The 24,674-nt window shown below is 49.1% G+C and overlaps 1 protein-coding gene across 4 annotated transcripts in view; it reads right to left on the reverse strand.

Annotated features, from left to right (window-relative positions):
• The window catches only part of SIGIRR (single Ig and TIR domain containing), a 41,392-nt gene that overhangs the window by 11,694 nt on the left and 5,024 nt on the right, over positions 1-24,674 (reverse strand). For 2 of the 4 annotated variants that reach the window (XM_084630731.1, XM_084630728.1), the window contains exons 1-5: positions 18,944-19,226; positions 11,914-12,212; positions 10,248-10,446; positions 7,973-8,103; positions 5,746-5,886 (exon numbers count right to left, since the gene is read on the reverse strand). In XM_084630731.1, coding sequence (XP_084486857.1) covers positions 5,746-5,886; positions 7,973-8,103; positions 10,248-10,446; positions 11,914-11,920 — 478 coding nt within the window. In that variant the 5' untranslated portion in view covers positions 11,921-12,212; positions 18,944-19,226. Of the gene's footprint in view, positions 1-5,745; positions 5,887-7,972; positions 8,104-10,247; positions 10,447-11,913; positions 12,213-18,943; positions 19,227-24,674 lie in introns of those variants that run through there. The other 2 variants (XM_084630729.1, XM_084630730.1) reach the window with 2 other exon arrangements.

The following is a 24,674-nucleotide window of genomic DNA, read 5'->3' on the forward strand; positions in this document are numbered from 1 at the left end:
AAGACTGGTAGAAAAATGTCTTGGCCAATGTGGAATTGGGATACCACCCTGGGCAGGAAGGCCGGATGCAGCCTGAGTTGTACTTTGTCCTTATGGAAGACTGTGTAGCGGGGGTTGGAGGCCAACGCTTTTAACTCTGACACCCTCCTGGCTGATGTGATAACAACTAGGAATGCCACCTTCCACGAGAGATACAGAAGGGAGCATGTAGCCAGTGGTTTGAATGGGGCCCCATTAGCCTAGTGAGGACCAGAATGAAATCCCAAGCAGGTACCAGTGGTCGGGACTGTGGACATAGCCTTTCCATGCCTTTCAGGAAATGGCCCACCATAAGGTTGGCAAATACCAAGCGCCCCAACTCTCCCGGATGGAACACCAAGATGGCCGCAAGATGTACTCTGATGGATGATCCGGCCAAACCTTGCTGCTTCAGATGCAGTAGATACTCCAGGATGAACGGTATACATGCCCGAAGTGGAGGCAGGCGACTGCGCTCACACCAGCATGAGAACCTTTTCCACTTAGATAGGTAAGTGGCCCTTGTGAAAAGTTTCCTGCTACCAAGAAGCACCTCCCTCACCAATTCCGTGCATTGGAGCTCCATTGGGTTTAACTATGAAGCTTCTGAGCCACAAGATGGAAGGACTGGAGGTCCGGGTGAATGAGGCGACCGTGGTCTGGTGTGATCAGATTGGGGGCGGCAGTGCGATTGGGATGTTCACTGACCGGTCCAGGAGTGTGGTGTACCAATGTTGGCATGGCCACACCAGAGTCAGCAGAATTACCTCCGCCTTGTCTCTGCAGATCTTGAGCAGTACCTTGTGGACGAGTGGTATCGGCGGGAAATCATACATTAAACGGTCCCCCAAGGTAATGTGAACACGTCCAAGATAAAGCCCGACTGTGCTTTTGGAAAGAGCAAAATGTTGGACACTTCCTGTTGCTCCTGGTGGCGAACAGGTCTACCTGGGGAAACCTGCACCTTTGGAAGATGGAATGTATGACATCTGGCCGGATGGACCACTCGTGGTTGCGAAACAACCTGCTGAGGTGGTCTGCAAGCTCATTCCGTACTCCAGGGAGATAGGACACCTCCAGTAGCACCTCCCTCACCGATTCTATGCATTCCGTGAATGGAGTGGGCTATACCAAAATCCCACAGCTGGACAGCCTCCCACCCTGCTTGTTTATGTAAAACATGGCGGTGGTGTCAGTCAGCACTGCCATGCATTGACCCTGTATTCTGGTATGGAAGGTCTGGCAGGCTAGTCTGACTGCTCTGAGCTCCTTTATAATGATGTGGAGTGGGATCTTGGACTGCGACCACCTGCCCTGAGTCTGTAGGTCTCCTAGCTGGGTCTCCCAACCCGTTACTAAGGTCATGGACAGTTGAGGGGTGCTGAATGGTCTGCGAAGGAGTCCCATGCGAGGGTCCAGCCACCAGCATAGGACATCTAAGACTCACTCTGGCACCGTTACTACTGAATCCAAATTGTCTCGACCTGGGTGATAAGCTGAGGCGAGCCACACCTGGAGTGGTCTGAGCCTCAGCCTGGCATGCCTGACCACATAGGTGCATGCCGCCATGTGTCCCAGGAGACTGAGGCATGTCCCCGCGGTTGTGGTGGGGTATCACCTGAGAGTCTGAATGATGCCTGTCAGCGCCTGAAATCTGGACTCTGGTAGTATGGCTCTTGCCTGAACCGAGTCCAGCACCGCCCCAAATGAATTCTATTCATTGGGTCGGTGACAGCGTTGACTTGTCCACGTTGAGGAGGAGACCTAGTCTTTGGAAGGTCTCTCTGACTAACCAGACCTAGGACTCCACCTGCTCCCTGGAGCGCCCCCGCAGAAGCCAGTCGTCGAAGTAGGGATACATCTGTATCTATCTCTTGCAGAGAAAAGCTGCGACCACCAACATGCACTTGGTGAACACCTGAAAGGCTGTCGATAAACCGAATAGGAGCACCGTGAACGGATAGTGTATGCGGTCAACAACAAACCTCAGGAAACATCTGTGGGCCAGCCAAATGGCTATATGAAAGTACGTGTCTTTCATGTCGAGGGTGGCATACCATTCCCCCGGATCCAGGGAAGTGATAATCGTGCTCAGGGAGACCATTCGGAACTTCAACTGTACCATGAACTGGTTGAGTCCTCGTGGGTCTAAGATGGGTCTGAGACCCCCCCCTTTTCCTTGGGGATTAGGAAATAGTGAGAGTAGAATCCCTTGTCCTTTAGCTCTTGAGGAACCTCCTCCACTGTCCCTATGGTGAGGAGCGATTGCACCTCCTAGCTAAGGAGTTGTTCGTGAGAAGGGTCCCTGAAGAGGGACGGGAAAGGGGGTTGGAGGGATGGGGAGGAGCAGAATTAGAGAGCATATCCCACTTCTATCATGCAAAGAACCCAGCGGTCCAATGCTGTATGGGATCACGCATGGTAGAAGTGGGATAGACAGTTCAGAAAGTGGGGGAAGGATCCGGGATAGTGGTGGGTGCGCTGTCCTCAGGTGTCCCTTCAAAACCCTTGTTTGGATCCCGATGATGGCTTGGTCAAGCCCTGCCCCTGGCCTGAGGGAGGGTTAGAAGGTGTACGCCTATTGTTCCTGCCCCTACGGTGGTATGTATCCTGCCTCGGGAGGGGCTGGTATTGCCTCTGTTGCCGCTGAGGTTGAGGCTTGAAAGGCTTTCTCTGGGTAGCAGGCATGTGCATCCCCAGAGATTTCATCGTTGCCCTCGAGTCTTTTAGGCTGTGAAGCCTTGAGTCTGTCTGGTCCGAAAACAGCCCTACACCCTCAAAGGGAAGGTCCTGCAGGGTCTGTTGAACTTCCGGGGAAAGCCCAGAAGCTTGGAGCCATGTGGTTCTCCTCATGACCACCCCAGAGGAAATGGTACATGCCATCAAGTCTGCCGAGTCAAGGGAGGCCTGTAGGGATGTCCTGGCTGCTCCCTTCCCCACTTCAACCAGAGCTGAGAACTCCGCTTTTGACTCTGCGGGGAGCAACTCTTTGTACCTGGACATAGAGTCCCAAGAGTTAAAGTTATACCTGCTGAGGATAGCCTGCTGGTTGGCTATCCTCAGCTGTAGGCCCCCCGCAGCATATACTTTCCTGCCAAAGAGGTCCATACATTTGGCCTCCTTAGCCTTGGGTGCTGGCGCTTGTTGCCCCTGGCACACCTTCTCATTCACCACTGAGACCACCAGGGAGGAAGGGTGGGAGAAAAAAATACTCCTGTCCCTTGGAGGGAACGAAGTACTTTCTCTCCACGTCCCTCACAGCAGGCGGAATGGAGGCTGGAGTCTGCCACAGGGTATTATAATTGTTATGGATAGTTTTAATGACAGGCAATGCCACTCTGGAAGGACCCTCTGGGGCAAAAATGTCCACCATTGGGTCCTCCACCTGTAGGCCCATGTTACGGGCAATGTAGCGGAGCAGGTCCTGGTGCACCCTGTGGTCAATGGGCAGAGGACCTGAAGCTGACACTCCTGCCACTGCCTCCTCAGGCGAGGATGATGAGGAAGCAAGTGTGGGGACAGGGTCCTCATGGCCCTGTATCTGCCTGGGTTGTTCCTGGGTTGCACTGGACTTCTCCATTGGTCCGACCCGGTTGGATGTGTCCTGGGCTATGGGTGGTTCAGGAGCCGGTTCTGCCGTCTCCTCTGTAGTATGAGGGGGTGGTCTGGAGAGGGTCGCTTCTGTAACCCGAGGGGCAGGTCTATCCATCGGTGACTGGGAAGGGTGATTTCCCGGGGCCACCAACCTAGAAGCCTGGGCTTGATGGTAAGCCCAGAGGGCCCAGAAGGGCCATTGTGCGGCAGGCGCTTACCGGATCTAGGTCTACTGCGCCTTGAGTAATGTGGGTCGGCATCCGAATCCGAAGATCCCGAGGGTGACTCCACAGCAGTGCCGACAACCCCTGTGCCAATGGTCAGTGCCGTGAAGAGGAGGTTGGGGATTGGTGATGCAACGATCGCACTGAGGATTAGTGCCGGCAGTCCCATGACCGAGACCGGTGCCATGCATCTGGTGCCAGGGAAGAGCTGCTGGGCTTCTGTGCCACATGTCGGTGCTGGCCCTGCAAGGGTGTTTGAGATTGGTGCCGACCCCTCGGTGCTGATGACATAGATCGTTGCACTCCCGGTGCCATGCAATCTTGTACTGAGGCCGGTGCTGGGGAGTGTTGTGGCGATGGAGACCTGGAACAGTGCCAGTCCAGCGACGAGAAGAGCCTCATCAACACGGGCTTGTCTTTAGACAGCACCCATCTAGGTGGTACTGGAGGCTTCTGTCTAATGGCCAGGGGCTGAGGTGCTGATGAGCTCCTTAGCAGCCTCGAAAGTGTCCGAGGTGGAGGGGGGCTCCAACACCTCCACCAGGCACTGAGGTGCTGGAGAGTCACTGGGCACCAGAGTCGATAGCACGAGCTCTTGCTGCTTGGGAGCTGAGTCCTTCCTCTGGAGCAGCAAAGCCTCCCCTGATGGTCTCACTCTCTGAGGATCGCGCCCTCTGTCCGCTTTCTTATGGCGCTTGTGGGGCACTGGAGATGTGGATCGGTGCCAGGGCACCGCTCTTTGCTGCGGTGCCGGGGATCTTCAGTGCCGATGGTCTCTCGCACTGTAGTCATTCCTTGGCACCAATTCGCAGACAGACACTGGGGCGCTCCGCACCGAGCTCAGGCCTGGGCCTTGGCAGTCAGGTGCCGCTGGACGGAGTGCAGCTTCCATCAGTAACTGTTTTAAACGAAGTTATGTTCCTTTCTAGTTCTAGGCTTGAAAGCTTTACAAATCTTGCAGCACTCAGACCGATGCGCCTCCCCTAGACATTTCAGGCACGAGTCGTGGGGATCGCTATTAGGCTTGAAGCATGCCCTGAAGCCCAAGGTGAGGGTGTGGGGATAGGAATGATCCCACTCTCCAATTTCTATACTAACTACTAAAACAAGGAACTGGGTAGGACTAAGTAATAGGCTAAGGGAACACCTGCAAGAAAACGAACGCACTTCCAATGCTACCACAGACAGTAAGAAGGAACTGAAGTGGGGTCAGGTCAGCAGGGTTATATATTGAGCACCATTCCATGGGGCTCCCTAGCCGACCCAACGGGAGCTGCTAAGGGGGAAAAGTTTACAATGACTGTGCATGCAGCATGCGCACACCTGACTGGAATCAACGTGAACAAGCACTCGAAGAAGAGTGTCATTCCTGAAACTCCCTGAGTGATTTGCTGCAAACTTTTTTGAAGAACTGAGCCTCCAGATGAGATGTGGTATAGGAATTTTCAAGTTGACTGGTTTGGCTGTGGTGGAGTGGATTGACAAATCATGCTTTTAAGAGGAAGCTAGCATCAACCTTAACTCGACATACGGAGTAGCCTCCGTTCACAACGTACTGAACCAAGAGGAGAGAGACTCTATTAGAGGAAGAAGGAGTCACAATCCAGACACATTAGGGATTATCTTAAAAAAAAAAAAAGTCTCTGCTATATGGAGCACTCTGGGCAAGCTAGGAGGAGGCAGGCTGGCCCTTGGGTGGGAGTCACCCTGTGGGCAAGTGGAGGCTGGAAGATCCCCTGGGTCCGGGGCAATTCTAGTTCACGTCTGCTTTCCAATCCCTTTCTCATGAAGCCTTTAGAGAAGCAGCAGAAGCCCAGAATGTCTGGATCATTGAGTCTTTCCCCGTCTCCCTCATACCCAAAGTGCAAATGGCACTGAAAGCCAGATTCACAAAAGTCCTAAGGGTTACCATTGATCTCCAGCTCCCCGTAACGGTTCCTGTACCAGAGCAGCATATTCAAGCGGCACTTCACATAGATCACAGCCATGAGCAGCAGCAGCCCTAGGATGAGGAGGGCTGCCAGCACTGCACTCACATGTCCAGCAGCTTCTGCAATTACAGGGAAGGGCATTTTCAGTACATTTAGCATTTGAACTAAAGGAATTTATACCTTGGTGAATGAGGAATTTGGGGTAGGTTATGGTCTGCAGAGGGAAGAACTGAACAGAGGTTACTGGCCTCAAAGCTCTTAGCTAAAACCACGTGTTGTCATATTACAATCTAGTAAAACAGTTGAAGCGTCTGCCTGTGGATGCTGCCCTGCACGTACATGGGATGGACTCTCATCTAATGGGTTTTTTACAGCTCTAGCCACCAACGTGAAGAGTGGCTCAGCTGCCTCAGCTTAAAGAAGGATCACAGTGATCGGTGATACAGGCTCCGTGATCTAAAGGGGCCCCCAAATACTGTGACAGCAGCCTAGAAACAGATGAGAGGGTTTGGGGTCCAGGATATTTGGTGCTTCCTGGCTACAGTCAGTCACAGTGTGAGAGCTGAATTCTCCTTCTTCAGAATGGGACTAATGAATCCCTTGACTATGGCATCCATGCCTGCACGCACGCACACCACAAATCTGGAGAGACTATGTTCAGTTGGGCTGAATCCAGAGATTCCCCATCATCAACTCCTTCTCACAGTTCTTTAAAACAAAGAAGTCTTGACCTAAGTGACTAGCCTCCTGGAGGCAGCCCCATCTCCAGGGCTTCAGGTTACGGTGCCATCATATGGCACCATATTCTGTCAGTATATTGAAAGAGAGCATCTTTACATAATAAAGCCCCCTTTGCTCCCCCCCTCCCCCATGCCAATAGCGTCTCATTGCTGGAGGGTTTACTTTCAAAAGAGCAACAGCTGAGAAAATTTGGCAGTAAGTTCAGGACTTGCCGCAGCAAGTCCCTGAAAGGGTTAACGCACACTGCATGTTCCTTTAAACCCAAGAGCTAATCAAAGTAGGTCCTGCCACTCAGTGTCCTGGCTGGGCAATTCCACACACACAGTGGCTGCGTTATTACTCAGTGTATGCAGCATGGCAAGCAGGACTGCTCCAGAAGGGGGGTTCCAAAGTATCCTCTTGCTCACAGCGCAGAGATCCAAGGGAGTCTTGACAAGCCCACCGTGAAAGTCTCACTGCTAAACTGACTTCATGCTCTGGTTATTTCATTACTGCCAAGACAACAGCCTCTTCACTCTACAGCCAGGCTGCCCGAGGACTAGTCAGCCTCAGCCCTGCAGCAATCCCAGGGCCGTCCTTCCCTGTTTAACAGGTATGGTGTGAGTGCGACACAACAGTGGGTTTATGGACTCTGATTAGGGCTGCAGACTTGTCGTAACAGATTTTAAATAAAAAATCATGGAGCAGGCATGGTAAATTTAGTAAAAGTCATGGGGCTTGTGACTTGGGTAAAAAATGCTGCAACAAATGAGGGGGGAGCTGGAGCATGAGCCAGCCCCACACTAACCCTACAACAGTGGCTCATGTCCTTCAGAGCTGGCCTGGCTCTGGGCTCTGTGACCCCCTCGCTCCTGTCAAGTTACAATGCCACTCAATCAGATGTGATCTGGATGCCCCCCAGCATGATGGCCCGGCTGCCCCTCCAAACCTGGGCAGTACCGTGACCCTATGTGCCAGGTTGCAATGTCCAGGATGTGGAGCAGGGCCCAGCTGCAGCAGCTACCGCTGCAGAGTGAGTTTATTAAAATCACGGACAGAAAGAGAAATCCGAGACAAACAGGAAAATCACAGTATCCAAGAGGTTCTTCCCACTGTGACAAATCTGGAGCCCTAACTATGTGTGTCTGAGGTCCACTGAGATCCCACTGTGTATCTGAGGTCAAGATCTCCCTAGATTCCATTGGAATTTATTTTTAGGGGGGTCATTTTTTTACTCTGGACAGCCTGTGAGGCACTCAGCATCTCTCACTCAGTCTGCAATATTAGAGCTAGTTACTGTGAAAGTGTTAGTCAGGATATTCAAGTTACTCCCAACTCATCTCAGAAATACCTGTAGCATTCTCTTTCCACCATAGACTGGCCAAACCTTGTTGAAAGGCCTTATCTAGTAGACACCATCACAAATGGTATAGTAACCCCTTCCTTGCACCATTATCAGCGTGCTGTAAATGCCCAAAGAGCTACCTGATCTCTGTAGTGTGAAAGTGGCTGTGGTATTCCTAACCCAGCAGGCAAACACACCGTAGTCCTCGTCGCTTGTCAGGTTCACCCCCAGAAGGCTGGACGTGAACTTCTCTGTTCCGTTATCACCGATCCTGAGGGACAAAAGAGGCTAGCATCAGTGCAGTGCTACAGCGTACACTTTCATGGAAATGGTTTCCTATTTTAACTAGGAGACTGAAGAGAACAAGAAGGAGCTTCCAGTTAGAGTTCTGCACGTAGCCTACAGGAACTCGGTTTTGTCATTCTGCTATACTGTAGGGAACAATTCAGCCTGGAAAGGGAGAAGGACTGGATAGAAGGATAGTGCTGTCCACCTCTAAGCTCTGATAGGATTCTGTGATCTTCTTGAATGTCTTTACTTTAGAGTTAGCCTTTTGTTCCTTTACACACGAAATCATTAGCCAGGGTCCAGTTCAGCAGGAATCCACCTTGCACTTAGAGACCAAAGCCAAGATTTTAAAAAATAGCATCCTAAAGTCGGCATCCTAATAGTCATCCTAAATCTATAATTAGAATCTAACTTTCAGTGGCAGGAAAGCCTTCAAAAAGGTAGGAATTGCTTTGCTGGACTTCCCATTGCCTGGCCAACAAAGGAGATGGATAAATGTGTCTGTGTGTGTGTGCACACACCCCCTCCCGGCTAACAATGACCTCCAACAAGGAAGAACTTCAGATGACTTGCCTAAGATGGGTTAAGCTGCTGGCCCTACTTTCCATTCATGCTTGGCCATCATCACACCCCTCATAGCTGCAACTCCTGCTGGCAACAGGGATAATGTACTTGGCCGCAGTGTAGAAGTGGCCCAGGGTTCAACGTGCTGCTAGCCTTGTGTCTTTAGCTCTCTCAAACCAGTATGCCCCTCTGGGAGCAGGGAACATGCTCCGGTAGAAAAGAGTTTTCGCAAGTGAAACACCACAAAGCTCAGGATAACTACTGTTAAGCAAGGAGACCTGTTGGGAGCTGTTGAAAGCTCTATGGCTTTCACAGTGGAGCAGCAAAAGGTTAGCTAGTAGATATGCCTCTGTAACTGAGGGGAAAATACACAGGGCCAGATTCTGCTCCCACTGACTCTAGTGTCCTACTCAATGGAGCTTCGCTGATCACAGTGGCTTTATTCTGGTGGCATTGACATCAGAATCTGAGCCAGAGCATGTAGCAGCCCTCGGACCCCACACTTTGTGCTGCAGAGAGTCTTGTGTTTAATTCACTGAGCCATAATATAAAATGGGCAGAAACATCAGCTGGCCTACATGTTTTGTGGGGCTTGGTTTATTTTTTTTCCACATCGTGCTTCACTGTTTATCTGTGTCTATGGAATTACAATTTTTAGAACATACCTTAGAGAAAGAGGATAAATAGAACAGTGTGCTTGTACTCCAGAGACATGAGTTCAAATCTTGTGTCAGTCACAAATTAATAGATGTTGGGTGATCTTGGCCACTTCTCAGTTGTACCCAACCTCCACCTAAAAAGCTGACATCACTGGCATATTTCCTCAAGAGGCCCAGGATGGGAAGTGTGAGTCAGGACTGAAGTGCCCTCAGATGTAGAGGGAAGGCCAGGACTGGAATAGCAAGGGTGCTGCAGATCAAGACTGATCAACTCAGGGGTGTGAAATAGCTCTGCCCCCCCTCCCACCTCAAGCAATGCAAGTTTTTGCATTGTCCACACCAGCACTTCCGCTTCTCGCCAAGGAAGAGTAATTATGCAGACAGAAGAGTGCTCTCCCGTCGGCATATTGCGTCTTCGCCAGATGTGCTGCAGCTGCGCCGATGTAGCGCTGTGGTGTAGACTTGCCCTCAGGTGCATTGTCTGAGCTGTGGACAAGACTAACGGGGTATTCTAGGTCAGGACTCAAGTGCCCTGGCAGAGCTGTGGGTGGGCCTAGAAGAACAGAGGTGCTGCAGATGAGGTCTGAGGCGCACTAGCAGAGCTGTGCGGGGAAGCCAGGGCTAGAAAGGGACGTGGCTTGGATCGGCACTTTGGCTAAGAGGATGTCTTGCTGGAGGTTTGAGCAATGGTACCCTGGGGTCCAGGACTCATCTGAAGTTGACCTTATCAATAGGAAACTGCTCAGTGGAGACTGTGTTATTGATTGTGGGTCCAGAACTCCCAGTGAACGGTGGCTCACTGGATGCATGAATGCTATTTAAGCAATGATTGAAGCAATTTGCCCTGCCTGTCAGTAGCCACCTCAGTGCCTCTTTCTATTTATAGACAGGTCAGATTCCTTACCAGTCTTTTTCCTCGCTGGTGTATTGGCTGCTCTCTTTGCCTAGCCAGTGGCCATCTTTCATCCATTGCAGGACGGGGTTGCACTGCTGCTGAAAGGGCAGCCGCACAGTACAGTTCAGTGTTATCTGGCTTCCCAAGGCAGGCTCCAAAGTCTGGTTGCTGGATGGGAAGAGGACTTCTGGAGGCACACTGCACAGATCTACACGGGAGGGGAAGGAAATGCTGAGAGAGAGAGTCTTTAAAGGGACAGCATCCATTTAAAAATAAGTCTCACATCTCTTCAGTTTACACCTAATATTAAATCCTTTCCTTTATAATAGAACAACATCTGTTTTCTCCTGTCTTCCTTTGTGCCTCTGACAGCACTCTCTAAAGTCAGTCAGTTCTGCACCCGAAATGAAGAAATTGGTCACATGGTTAGTAAAATGAGTAGCAGATCCACATTGCTGATAATACAGACATGCAAAATGCCCCAACTGCCCAGCCATACAGTCTGTTTGTAACACACTGGTGTAGGGTGTGTGGCCATGTTTTTCCCCCTCAGCACCTGGTTCCCAATGACTAGAACAGCCTCCTACTTGCTAACAAAATGCCTCCTATAGCACAAGGCGTAGGGAATTGTGTTGAAGGTTTCCCCACAGACAACTAAGGTGTCTAGGCTGTGTTGTGCACATGTGCAGTGTCTTACACCTTTTGTTAGTGAAAGTTGGTTAAAATGTGTCACTTCTGAAATGACAATGATACATACAGAGCAAGTGACTTTCACTCACATTTGCACCCATATTTGCCATTTCCTCTCCAGCTCTAAGGATTAGTGCAGACCATGGCAAAGAGCTACTTGCCCTCTAAAAGAGGCAATGTCTTGGGAGCTGAGCAGTGGGCGGGCAGCATCATGCCCTATCTCCTCATGGCTGCTGCTTTTCCTCTTCAAAGCAGCAGCCTCCTCTCTGTGCCCGACTCAACTCCCACTGCAGTCAAGAGTAATATTTCAAAGGGAATTGAGGCGTTTGACCCTTTACAGCTGGTGCAAGAGCCTTTTCCTCTGCATTTTGCACCATCTGTAATGGCTTCCCTGTACCGCTCCACCTCGTCGCAAACCACTTTACTCCCCTGTCCCCCTCTCCTGTGTTGCTCATTCGCTATTTCATTCTGTCAAAGCACAGCTCGTGAGGCTTGCAGCCTTTGCTTCCTCCTCAGTTATGTTTCCATAATAGTGAGTAGTCAGGAGACTGTGTATACTTGCTCTTTATCACCTCCATTTAGGATTTATTTTGGTCCCTGCTGCTGCCCTAGTTTCTTTTTAAATTCAGTGAACAGATGCTCGGAAATGGGTGAGTATTTAGTGGGGGAGGTGGATTACAGTACACTATAAGTATTGTTTTAATACTTCCTGTCAAAGCAAAGCTACCTATGCAAGGGCACTTATTCCTGCAATTCCCCCCTCCTACACTCATGGAGGTTTGCTTCCTGAGCGTCAGAGGCGCAGAATAGGACGCTCTGTGTGTGTGTCTAATAAGCCAGAAGTAACATAAGCAGTCAAACGGCCTCTTCTGAAGCACAGCAATATTACTCCCTGCAACAGCCAGCAGGAGGCATCAGTGTTTCAAGCCAGGTATTTAATCTTGGCTCTGCAGCTATATATGTGGGTGACTTCCCCCAGCCCTACCTTCCATGGTCAGCCTGATGGTGCAGTTTCTGTGGCCGTTCAGGTAGAGTGTGCAGGTATAGTTCCCGGCACCGCCAGCCTGCAGACACTGGAAGGTGGCGTGCTGCGCAGGTGGCTCTGTGCGGAGGGGTGCAGCAGGTTGCAGTCTTTGCTCCACAGGAGGTTAAAGTCTGAGCTGGACCGGAGGAGCTAGAGGCTCAGCTCGTCCAGTGGACAGAACAAATGATTACCAGGCTCCTGCTGCCTCTACACATTGCGATCATAGAAGCGGTCGAGGTCCTGGCAGGACAGATCCAAGGCTGGTGGGAATGACACAGGAATAAGTTAGAAATGAAATACACTGGGTTAAAATGTAACAGCTTGCACAGTTAGTAGCATGCTCCACACACACTGTGGAGGCGGGGTGGGCAATCAATGTTCCCCACTACCAGGCGTACTGCAGAGATGACAAATGTCTGCTGGGCCGGCTGAAAGAAACTAGTTATTTGTATTATAACTAGTCTGTATTATTTGTGTTGTATTATAGTAGTACATAGAGGTCCCAAGCAAGACTGTGTTAGGTGCTATACATACAGGAAGAGACAGACCCATCGCAGAGAGCATAGATTCCTAACAGATAAGCCGGACAAAGGAAGAGTTATTATCCCCATTTTACAGATGGGAAAACTGAGCCTCAGGCACTAAGTGACTTGCCCAAGTTCATGCAGGAAGCCTGTGGCAGAACAGGGAACAGAGCCTACCTCTCCTGAGTTCCCATCCAGGGACTTAATTCCTCCCTGGAATAAGTGTGGACTGGCTGACATGAGCACTGCAGAGAGTGGAGAACAAATCTTCACCTGGCAGGTGATCAGGCAGGTGCCATGAGAAGGAATCAAGGGCATGGCTGGCAGATAAAGGCTCTGCAAGTAAAATTGCTAATGGGATGCTTCTAATCCTAGACCTACTGACTTCTCCAAGACACAGGAGGTTACACAATAGCTCTTAATGCCATTACTAACCCAGTCTCTAGCACGGCCAGGTTTATTCTATGGAAGTTTTGTCAGACCCATATCTTCTAGCTGACCTTCAAGCCCTCTGCCTTGTCTCCCTCTGTAGTAAAACCCCCACCACACTTCCAAAGCAGCACTAGCTGGGGCAGGTTTCCGAGGCAGGGCCGGGTACCTGCTGATATGTAAACATCAAAACCTGCTAGCTTTGCTTGCTGTGCAAACACTGTGGAGCCAGAATCTACCTAGAGCCTGCAGGAGAAAGTGTTGCTACTCCCCCAAAGGGGCTGAGCACACACCCAGCCTGCCTGGAGGTGGAGGGAGAGCAAACTAAAGCAGACCAGGTTTTGCGTGGTCCTGCTGCAGGGCAGGGCTGACGACCCCCTCTCCTCCTTTTACCGTACAGCCACGTGGATTTCAGCCACACAGACATTGAATTCAACGCAGGAGTGTCCCCAAAAGGAGTTTCTTTTCCCCGTGGGTTTCCTGCCCAGACCTCTCATTCCTCATTTAACCTAGGCCAAGCTCAGCTGTAGTGCTTCAGCTGTCCAAGATTCTGGGGACTGATCAATCCTAGAAATCAGATGAGGGTGAGGAACAAATCCCACTGCCCTGGAGGCAAACATGGAGTCATCCCCTGAGATGTCTTCTCCAGGGCTCTGGCCAAGCCACTTTTAATAACTCAAACAATGAGGCTTTCACCACGCCCCCTCCTAGCAGGCTGCACCGGGCTCAAATGGATCTCAGTGGAAGGACATCCTGGCTGCCCTTCAGCTGAAACTTTCCTTTGTTCAGTTCCAGCTCATCACTATTACTTCTACACCCCCACCCTCCCAAACCACCCAAAACCGTTTCACTTCCCCCTGGGCCTTTGTACCCTTCAGATCCTAATAGACTGCCCCCTATCCAGCCAGCATGAGTTCTCACTGTAATCGAACCAAATCTCCCTAGTTCGCCATCTTCTTGCATAAATCGTTTTTTTCAGCCCTTTAAGTATTTTAATCACTACTACCCGCCATTTAATGAAACTGAGGGGAATCCCTGTGTGTGCTCAGATTACAACAGATGGGAGAACTATCAGCTCACTGCATTTGTGGGTAACAGCTGCACATTCAGGTTCTCTCTCTCCCTCTCTCTCTCATCACTGTCCAAAATGTGTGAGATGAGTGGGCTGTGCAGCTAAACATCGGCTATGGCCCTCCACATCCCATCAGTGGTGCAGGAGAAGAAGATGAGGCAGAAGCCTTCCCTTTCAGCTGATCTAAGCAAGCTCTAACTCCTCCTCATAGCTTGGGACAAGCCCCCTGCTGCCCTGAAATTTCACCAGCCAGTCCTATGTTGCTGACTTCTACGTACAGTATAATCACTGCTTGCGGGAGAGAAGAGTGTGCGGTATTAAACTCAGATGCTGCAAACCTTCCTCCCCTGCAGGTGATGCTATACACACCCAGACAGTTCATCACAGGTCTTTCCTCCTGCATCTCTTCTGCAACCACCAGCTCAAAGGATTGGCCACCATGTGCGAAGACAAGAAGAGGGCAGGGGTGCTGGGAGCCACTGAATCACACTGTAAACCCTGTATAGCAGGGGTCCTCAAACTGGAGGCTGGGACCCCTCAGGGGGTGGTGAGGTTACTACATGGGGGGTCGCGAGCTGTCAGCCTCCACCCCAAACCCCGCTTTGCCTCCTGCATTTATAATGGTGTTAAATATATTTGAAAGTGTTTTTAATTTATAAGGGAGGGTCGCACTCAGAGGCTTGCCATGCGAAAGGGGTCACCAGTACAAAAGTTTGAGAACACTGCTGTATATGATGGAAACCACTTCAAGCCAGCACAGAGGGAGAACTGCTAGGGATGCACACCCCTCCTTTAGCACACGAAATCTTACCCTCCTTTCCTTTTCAATAAGTTAGCAGGTGATGACGATATCCAACTGGAACGGTCATGGTTTAAAATGTGGTTACAGCACAAAGCACTGTCACTTCACCAGCTAATAATGGTGCCCAGCAGAGAATCATAATTATCCATATTATTGTCCCAACCTCATAATCTTGGATCACTAATCTTGACACAAAATGCTTCACTAGTAAACCATACGCAGGCTGTGTCTACACTTAAAATGCTATAGCTGCTGGAGCGCTTCAGTGAAGACACTCAGTACAGTGACGGGAGAGTCTCCTGTAGTTAATCCACCTCCCCAAGAGGTTGTAGTTAGATCAATGGAAGAATTAGCACTGCCCTCATCAGGGGTTAGGTCGGGTTAACTACGTTGCTCAAGGGGGTGGATTTTCCACACCCCTGGACAACATAGCTGGGTTGACTTAACATTTTAATGTCGAGCTGACTAGAGTTCCTTCTGATGGCTAGATCAGCCTTAAAGTAAAGTGGTTGACAGCTGCCCTGTTGGCGCTTCCAGCGTCACAAAGGACAGCACTTTCCAGCCAGACAACTGCCTCCAGCACAGAGCTTTGACTTGCCATTTGTAATTGAAGTCGTTAATTAAACGGTGTGCAGTTTATTTATAGTAACAAGTGCTGCATACCTGGTGACCTTTCATACAGTTGAGCAAAGTAAAGTGAGTGCAGCTTTCCTTTCAAGCAAAGAGACTGGGTGGGTGGGTGTGCACATCCGCATGCTAACTTACAGCCAGGCTGTAGAGGAAAGAGGTGTGAGAGTGGACATGCAAAGGAGCAAACAACAAAGAGGGATGTGTTCCAAAAACCACTAGGACAGATCTTTAGATGGTGAAAATCAACCCAGCTCCATTAAGTCAGTGAGCTGATCCTCATGTGTGAATGAAGGGGGAAGTCACACTACACTAAAGAAAAGGAGTACTTGTGGCACCTTAGAGACTAACAAATTTATTTGAGCATAAGCCTTCGTGAGCTACAGCTCACTTCATTGGATGCATTCAGTGGAAAATACAGTGGGGAGATTTATATACACAGAGAACATGAAACAATGGGTGTTACCATACACACCGTAACGAGAGTGGTCAGGTAAGGTGAGCTATTATCAGCAGAAGAAATGCCCCCCCCCCTCCTGCTGGTAATAGCTCACCTTACCTGACCACTCTCCTTACGGTGTGTATGGTAACACCCATTGTTTCATGTTCTCTGTGTATATAAATCTCCCCACTGTATTTTCCACTGAATGCATCCGATGAAGTGAGCTGTAGCTCACGAAAGCTTATGCTCAAATAAATTGGTTAGTCTCTAAGGTGCCACAAATACTTCTCTTTTTGCGGATACAGACTAACACGGCTGCTACTCTGAAACCTGTCACTACACTAAAGGTGGGCAAGAGAGGCATTGACACTTCTTATTGGATCAACAAATTAGTCAACATATACACAGTTTCAGGCCCAAATGGTCTGCAAAGTGTGAATAGTTTCTACGAAACCAGTCTAGGCAAGGTGGGATAGTTGATCTGCACTGATATACCTGAAGAACCTTCTTAATGCAAAAGCTTGTAGATTACAGTGTAATACTGGACCAACAAATAAACGGTGTTAACATTATCAGTGATTTTCCCAGGGCTAATACCACCATAAACACATCCTGCATAACAGGAAGGGGCAGAGAGATAACCCTTATCTTAGTTTCTCTCGAATGGGCCCCACTCCTTGACACTCTTGATGCAAACTGCTTCTGAAGTTACAGCTTGGGACTGTGATGGCTCCTAGATAGTGTAGGTTTCCCAGGACTGAACTGTATCTGGGCACACAAACTTCTCAACAAAGCTGTTTGAAGTTGAACCTTTCCCTGAAGAAACATTTTCCCTTTCTTATGAGATGGGAAGTGAAAGGATCTGTTGTTTACGGAGGTGAAGGTCTGGGGGCCTCAGGCTTTCATCTGGCTGGAACAGCAGCTACAGCTCCCTCTGCAGGGCTCTCCAAAGAAGACCAGATTATGGGTCAAGATACACCCAAAACACACTTATAATAGGTGCAGCTTTATCAAGCAAAAAGTAAATTCCGAAGAAATAAGTTAACCACACTCCTCTTTCACCTGTTCATAGCAGACAGGACAGACCCACGTGCCTCTGTAACAAATCTCTTCACAAATCCATTGTGATTGGGTGAGGGGCCTTTGGGATAGCAAGACAGCAGGAAGGAAAGTACTGAAACAGGAACTTAATTGGCTGTAACTAGGAGGGGGCATGGAAGGGGCATGTGTTGGGAGCGTGCACTGCTGATGCAGGGTAAATCCAAGGTTCGGAACCCTTTTTCTAAACAGCTGCGGATGTTCAGACTCAGTCCAGTCATGTCTGGTAGAGGAGTTGATGGCTAACACTGTTTTGTTCCAGTGGGCCAGAATGAGGAAGTCTATGAAAGCTACAGCCTCTTCTGAGAGCTCAGACTCTTCCTAAAAGCCGGTCTTCGATCACTCAGACTTGGTGGAGGAGGGTCCTTCTATCCCCCCAGGCCCCATCCCTCAGAGTCACTACCAGGGCCCTCTTGCTCCTATCTCACAATGAGCATGAAATATTGCTGGCACAAAGTCCAAGCTGAAGGATGTTTAAGAGGAGGAGACCAATCCCTGCCTTGTGAATATCTCTCCTTATAACTCCTACCAACCACCACCCTGCCACGTGTGGGAACCCAGAGCTGACAGGTTAAAGAGCTGCTAGACTTGGGCAACGTACTCCAACCTTCAGCAGATGCTGCCCCCTCGTAAGCCAGTCAGAACCCTTCCCTCTGCCCCCTCCATCCCAATCAGAAATGCTCGCAGCTCAGTTTTGCTGGAGACGAATAATGTCAAGCTAGTAGCAGCCTTGGCTTTCTAGAGATGCCACTCTTGTCATACAAGAAATGGGACAGATATAACATGTGATCCTGAGCTAACAAAGGCACAAAGTGCCCCCCACAATGTTCAATGGGGAACAAGCAGGGCACTAGGCAAGAGTTTAGGACAGTCAGATCAGCTCATGTAGTAGGAACCTACAAAGAGGCAAAGTCCAAGGTGCAGATGGCGACAGCTGGATTTTTCTGGAGCGAGAACACACATGTTGGTGTTATATATTTTTATAACATAGCAATCTGCTGCTAGGCAGGCAGCAAGGCCCCTACCTCCTCAATCTGGGGAGAGAAGGTAGCCCCAAGAGAATCACTTTGCTGCTGCTGACTGGCCCACTCCCAGGGTCTCCAAAAGCTGCATAAGCCAGACGAGGGGGTATCTCAGTGAGTTCCCCAGAATTATAGCTCAGCCTCTGCTTTCCTCTCCATAGTTTCAAGGGCCAGAGTTCTTGGGAAGTCAGTGGTGGAACAGCAATTTTATTGAGCTATGCTATAGTTTTATACTCTGTTGAGATGAGTTAAATCCAGTATTGCACGTTACAATTAGGGTGGCACTGCTGAAGTTTGGAAAGATAGTGCCATTTACTACAATGAGAAAAGGAGTACTTGTGGCACCTTAGAGACTACGGTTTAACATGGCTGCTACTCTGAAACCTGTCATTTACTACAATGGTGAGCTGCCACTTCCGAGAGGCAGGAAGCAGGGAGAAAGGCAGTTGACAGGGAAGCGCAAGGAGGAGGGGTTCAGGAAGTCACACAGGAGGGGAGCCAGGGTGTCAAGAAGCAGGGAATTGATGGGAAGCCTGTAAGTCAGGGGAATAACAGAGGCCTGCAGTATCATCCAGTGGGGATCACAGACTGAGAGCCCACAAGATCAAGCAGTGGGAAACACAGAGAAAAAGGATAGAAAGGATCAAACGGCAGGGAGTGGGTAAGGACCCCAAGGTCAAACAATCGAGATTGGTGCTAGAACAGAGCTCACGGGTATAACAGCAGTAACAGAAGAACCTGTGGGTTTTCACAGGAGGGATGGAAGAGAAACCACAGGGCCAAGCAGGTTAAAGGAGAGCAGCAGGGACCAGTGGGGCTGGGGAACCAAGGGGAAGGGGGAGAGTCTGTGGATCCAGCAGTCCCTGTTTCCTTTTCTAAGGGAGCAGAGTCTGCCTTTATCACCAAGCACCATACACAGCGACCCCCAGCCCCAAGCTCCCACTTTGCTCCACGTCACCTCTATTTGATCCTCACCTGGTGGGGCTGTGGTCCTTTCCTGCTCACTCTCTGCGGCAGCCTTGGGAAGGCAGAGGGCTGACAACACAGCTGTTACAGACAGAACAGAGGCCAGTCTCCCCTCCACCTTGGCTCCCTCTCAATGCAGTACTCTACAAAGAAGATAAGCACAGGGGGAAGGATTACCTTTCGGAGCAACCCTCTTCCAGCTTAAGGCAGAGGTCTCCAGACCGAACCAGGGGCACTGCACATGCTGCACACTCCCTGATCCCAGCCACCTTGCTCACGTGACCATCCAATAGGCTGGCCCTGCCAGTTAAGTAATTTTTTTCATCGTTCAACCCATGCCCTGCATTTTGTGCTTGAAGGACTCGTTCCACTCTCCCCCCCAATCACAAGCCTCCAGGCTTGCACTAGGGACAGCCAGTTCCCTCCCACCTGCCACTATTGCTCCTCCTACCTTTCCACCTGAACTGTATGGGGAAAAGGAAACCTACACACACTGAATAAAACAAAACCCACCCAACCTGTTGGCAGAAAAATAGATGACTAGGAATTTGCTGAGTGCAAAGCGAGGAGGCAGGTTGCACAAGAATTTTCTCCAACAGCTCTGGCACTGCGGGAATACAGCTGCTTTGTGGAGCTCAGCCAGTTATCCCAGACTTGCATGATACTCCAGCACTTGCTAACGTCAAGCTGCCACCACTGGGGAAGAAGAAAAAATACCCCAAGGAGCCTGCTGCTTTCCAATGCAGACAGTAAATGGAGATAGTGAGACAAGACTAAACCTGTATACAGCACGTGATGTGATCGGTAACATTATCTCCTAAGCCCAGTGCTGCAGGTAGAGAGATGGCCATTCATATAAACTTTCTTTTTTCCTTTTCATATTCCACACACTAAACTATATATTCAGTGAGTCACTGCATCATTTGCACATACACACCGTGCCAAAACTTGTGATTAGTCTGATTCTGAGAGTGGCGCTGAGTATTTACAGCTCCACTGAAGTCATCGGGACTTACTGGTGCTTTTAGCTCTGGGTCCCAACTGTTTGTAGCTTGGCTTATAGGGCACAACAGCACAGGTTCAAATGCAGTATACCCCCACCACATCATGTATCATTAAGGCCAATTACAGAAATATTCTGGGAAAGGACTGAACTGGAACAATGTAAGATCTTTATTAGTAGATATCTTTACAGAGTGCCTGATCCAACGTAGCTGTTATTACACGAATATCTTAAATTTATATCTTTTTCCCTCAATGATTTAAAAGCATTTTACAATTTTTAAACTGACAGTTTGTATATCTATATTGAGCACTCACCCAGCAGTGAAATGCAGCCACCTCTGAGGTGAACCACAATAGCTGATAAACAGCACACAGTAGACCATAGTTATTAAAAGTGTTATTAACAGTCCATAGGGCATGTGCTATGCTGTAAGGATGGCAACTCTTGATGCTGGAAGCATGCAATCTTTCAGTCAGGGATGAGCTTAAATGATACCAGTGGCAGCATTTGCCTAAACTCTTCTCATAATCTCAGTTCTGTCCATTTGTCACATCAAAGTTAGACTTCACTCAGAGCTGATTGAGAGATCTTCAATAAAGGCCCAAATCTGCTCCCATTGAAGCCAACCGTAAAATTCACAATGACCTTAACTGGTGCAGGATTGTGCATTAAATGATCATCTGTCTTTCTTGCAAGATTTGACAAACAGTGAAATAGTTAACAATGCTGGCATATTACATAGCATCTTTAGACTTCAGAATCAACTAAGATCACACTTCTCAGAGTTATCGCTTCAGACTCTCTGCAGACTCAGGCAGACACTACTGTGCCGGTTACAAGTAGATCATATTTTAAAGGTTATCTTTGCAACCCTAAAAGCTGATGGAAATTAACGATACAAGGTGGGTGAGATAATATCTTTTATTGGACCAATTTCTGTTGGTGAAAGAGACAAGCTTTTCTGAGTTTACACTGAGCAATTCTGCAAGTCTGTGTGAGCCTGAAAGCTTGTCTCTCTTTCACCAACAGAAACTGGTCCAATAAAAGATATTACCTCAGCCACCTTGTCTCTCTAATATCCTGGGACCAACACAGCTACAACAACACTGCAAACGGAGATTAAGGATGGAATTTTCAAAAATGCCCATCATTGGTCTAAATGCAGTCTTTGGTAAAACTTCAGTGGGAATAGTTGGGCCAATACTGAAAAAAAATCTCGAAAATCTCACCCTTTTAATTTAAAAAAAAACAAAACCTATTGGTTGGATTTTCAAGCACAAGACAGAAGCCACCAGTGAAATAGTTATCTTTCCCACCTGCAGCAAACAGGTTCAGCTGACCCCTGCTTTCAAGGTATCTGATAACAAATGGTAGCCTACATAGTGTCTTTGCATTCCAGTGGCCTACCAGGCTTTAGTCACAGATGTGTGTGTCTTGTATGTATGGTATTTTAGCTTCTATAACAGAAGCTTCTGCTTCATTGTACTGTGCTCCTTGGCTTGCAAAATGTGTTACTCTCTCTCCCACATCTGTATTTGCTGTTCTCAGTTATTCAACACTGTGAATTTAATAATGAGAAAATAATCTATTCCCTGGGCTCCAACTCCCTACCCATGCAGAGACAAAGCACTTATGGCTAAGCAATAAAACTGGTTATTAAGGGGATATTTTTTCCATCCCACTTGACTACAAAGTGTGTCACAGATATTACAGCTCTATTGGGAAGCAAGAAATACAGATTGGGGTTAGCTAAATCCATGAATCTTTTAATATGCAGGGTTATGGAATGACACTAATGGTGCAAAATCATTTTTCTTTTTAAAAAAAGTTGGATGACTTTGGCATTCAGAAAATGTCAGTACAGCCAAATAAGCACAGTCCTCTAGAAGCATGTCTTGGCCTCCCACTGGAGGGAATGCTAACAGACACCAGCCACTAGTGGTGTTAACTTGGTGTCATCTAGAGCTGATCTGAAGTTAACGGGATCTGTGGCATCTCTGGAAACTGGGCCCTAGGAGTTAAGTTGGGTACTTTAAAACAGAGGCACATTGAATGAGCACAAATCTGGGCGTAAGCAAAGAGTCAAGAAGGAGGTAGGTCCTGTCATAGTGGGGAGAGGCGGTCTCTCAGTTTGACCCTTTGTTATGCTCTGGAAGGCAACATGACAGGGAAGTAAGGGAAGTGGAGAGCAACTGGTAGGGGATGAACTCCACTCCTGGTTAAAAGATTTTGTCCTTGTGAATTTAGTGTTGGTGAATGCTGCCAGACTGACAGCTCAGGAGACTGATGTCTTGTTTGGCCAGGGCAGCAGCAGTGCAAGCTTCCTGCACACTGGGTCTCAACCCTCATATGTAGGGTCCACTTCTAGAGTGGGAGGGAAGTTGAGTTTCCATGGCTCAGTAGTCACTGCACTCTGCTGAGGGGGCCAATTAAGGCCAATCATGCTGGTGACTTTAATGCTGTGTACCCTTCCCCACTGCCTGGGGTCTAACCTGAGTGAAATTTCTTCTGTCCTATCTCTTATTCTGGAACACTGATATGTATGTAGACAGCCCGTGATCTCCACAAGCAGCCCTGGGCATGCGCATGTGGCTATATCCTGCATCACTGTACAAAACGTGATGGGATTTGTTAAACAATAAGCGGGTGAGTTACACACCTGTCAAAAATAATCCAATAGAAAAGGATTAAAGATGACAGTGCAGTTCTCATGCCTTTACCAGCCTTTTCAAAGGCAACTTTGTGATTGGCTTTTTGCAGAGCTCTGAGCCTCAGGGTCAGACATGTCACACCTACTGTTCTTTTCTGTTTGCAGCCTACATTGTGTCTTCTCTCAGAACTATGGGATGGCACAGCATGGCTTCAGCTGATTGCTTCAGCAATGCTACATGCCAGCTTTTCTCTCCAAACACAAAACTGGATGTCCCTTCCCTAAGTCTCTGATCCTCGGGGGAGGGAACTTCTGAAGAAACTGTAAGTGGTTCAAATAAATTTTAAAATGAGGGGCCAGATTCTCTGGTGTAACTCTGTTGACTTCAATGGAGTTATACCAACAGAACATGTAGCCCTAGATCTAAATTTGTACACAGTGTCTTTCATCCCAATGCACTTTACAAACTGTTGGGCCCAATCCTGCAAAGAGCTGAATACTCATCTCTCAGTGAAGACAATGGGAACTGAGTGCACTCAGCATCTCATTGGAGGTGCTCAGCATCTTGCAGGATCATGCCCTACTTACATGTCCTTCCATTCACTATTGAAATGCAGCCATCACTGGGGTTAAAAACAGCAGGTTTTTAACAGCACACAGCAACCCTACCCAATAGTTAAGGGCAGGAAGTAAGGAAGATACCGTGTCCAAGTGAAACTAAGGGGGGATTCATGAAGGCAGATTGTAACTATTCTAATTTGAACTTTGTCAATACACCAGGGTAACACACCTACTCTTGCAAAAAAGTGCCCTTGGATATTTGTTAATGACCAACGATGAGGCATTTAGCTTTACATCTCATTCAAAGTCAGGACTCTCCCTCTAACCCCACACGCCATTGGCAGTGGGAGGGAGCAGTGTGTATTGCCTCACTCCCATATGAAAGCATGATCAATGAATGTATTTACTGTCAGTGTCCACTTAGTAATGCAGGTAAAGGAATGTGGTGGATTGTAAATTATTAAAACTGGAATAATGTTAAAAATCTTCCCACTATTCCTGTGACTTATTTATTTCTATGTTTGTTCTCTGCACTTCTATTACCTAGGACAATAACACTCGAGTTTGACTTTGCTTTTGTTCATATTATTTAGTTAGATAGCACCAAGAGTGTGCTAAGTACTTTGCAGAGAGCTCTGAAGACAATGGGCCCAATTTTCAGTTACTTTGTTTCTGTCCTTGGGGCAGGAACAGGGAGCAAAGGTTTTAAATCACACTTGTGCTCCTCATACTCTAGAGCAGGGGTCGGCAACAGATGGCAAGTGAGCCAATTTTTAATGGCAGGCTGCTGTCTGCCGGGGATGTGCCATTAAAAATCCTGTCCAGCCCGGCCCACTGCTCTCTCCTTGCAGGGCAGGCAAGCTTCCCCCTCCCCCCACCTCTTCCCCCAGCGTGCTGGGTTCCTGCCCCTCCCTCTCTCCCTCCCTGCAGCCGATCAGCTGGCGGCTCTTGCTACAGAGGGGAAAAGCGGAGCCGAGCCGCAGCATGCTCCTGCTCTCTGCTCCGGGGACCTTGGAGAAGGGGGGTAGAATCAGGGCATATCCCCTCCAGCCCCCTGCCGTGAGACGCTCAGGGCAGGGGGCTGGGAGCACTCCCACGACCCCAGCCCACACCCTCAGCCCTCTACCCTGACTCCTGCACCCCCCCACAACCCCCAGCCCTCCGCCCTCACCCCTGTACCCCCCACACACCCTAGCCCCATGCCCTGACCCCTGCACCCCCCACAACCCCAGCCCTGACTCCGGAACCCCCCCACATACCCAGCCCCCCGCCCTGACTCCTGCACCCTCCTCACACACCCCCAGCCCCCTGACTCCTGCACCCCCCACACATACCCAGCTCCCCCACACCCCATGCACTGACTCTTGCACCCACCACATCCCCACCCCCACCCTGAGCACCAAATGGGAGCTCCTGCACACACACACACCCCCACATTCCCACCTGCACCCCTTGCACCAAATGGGAGCTGCCCAGGTAAGCGCTCCAAACCCAAACCTCCTGCCCCAACCCTGAGCCCCCTC

Source organism: Lepidochelys olivacea (assembly GCF_965140295.1).
Source record: "Lepidochelys olivacea isolate rLepOli2 genome assembly, chromosome: 6".
In the NCBI taxonomy this organism is placed as follows: domain Eukaryota; kingdom Metazoa; phylum Chordata; order Testudines; family Cheloniidae; genus Lepidochelys; species Lepidochelys olivacea.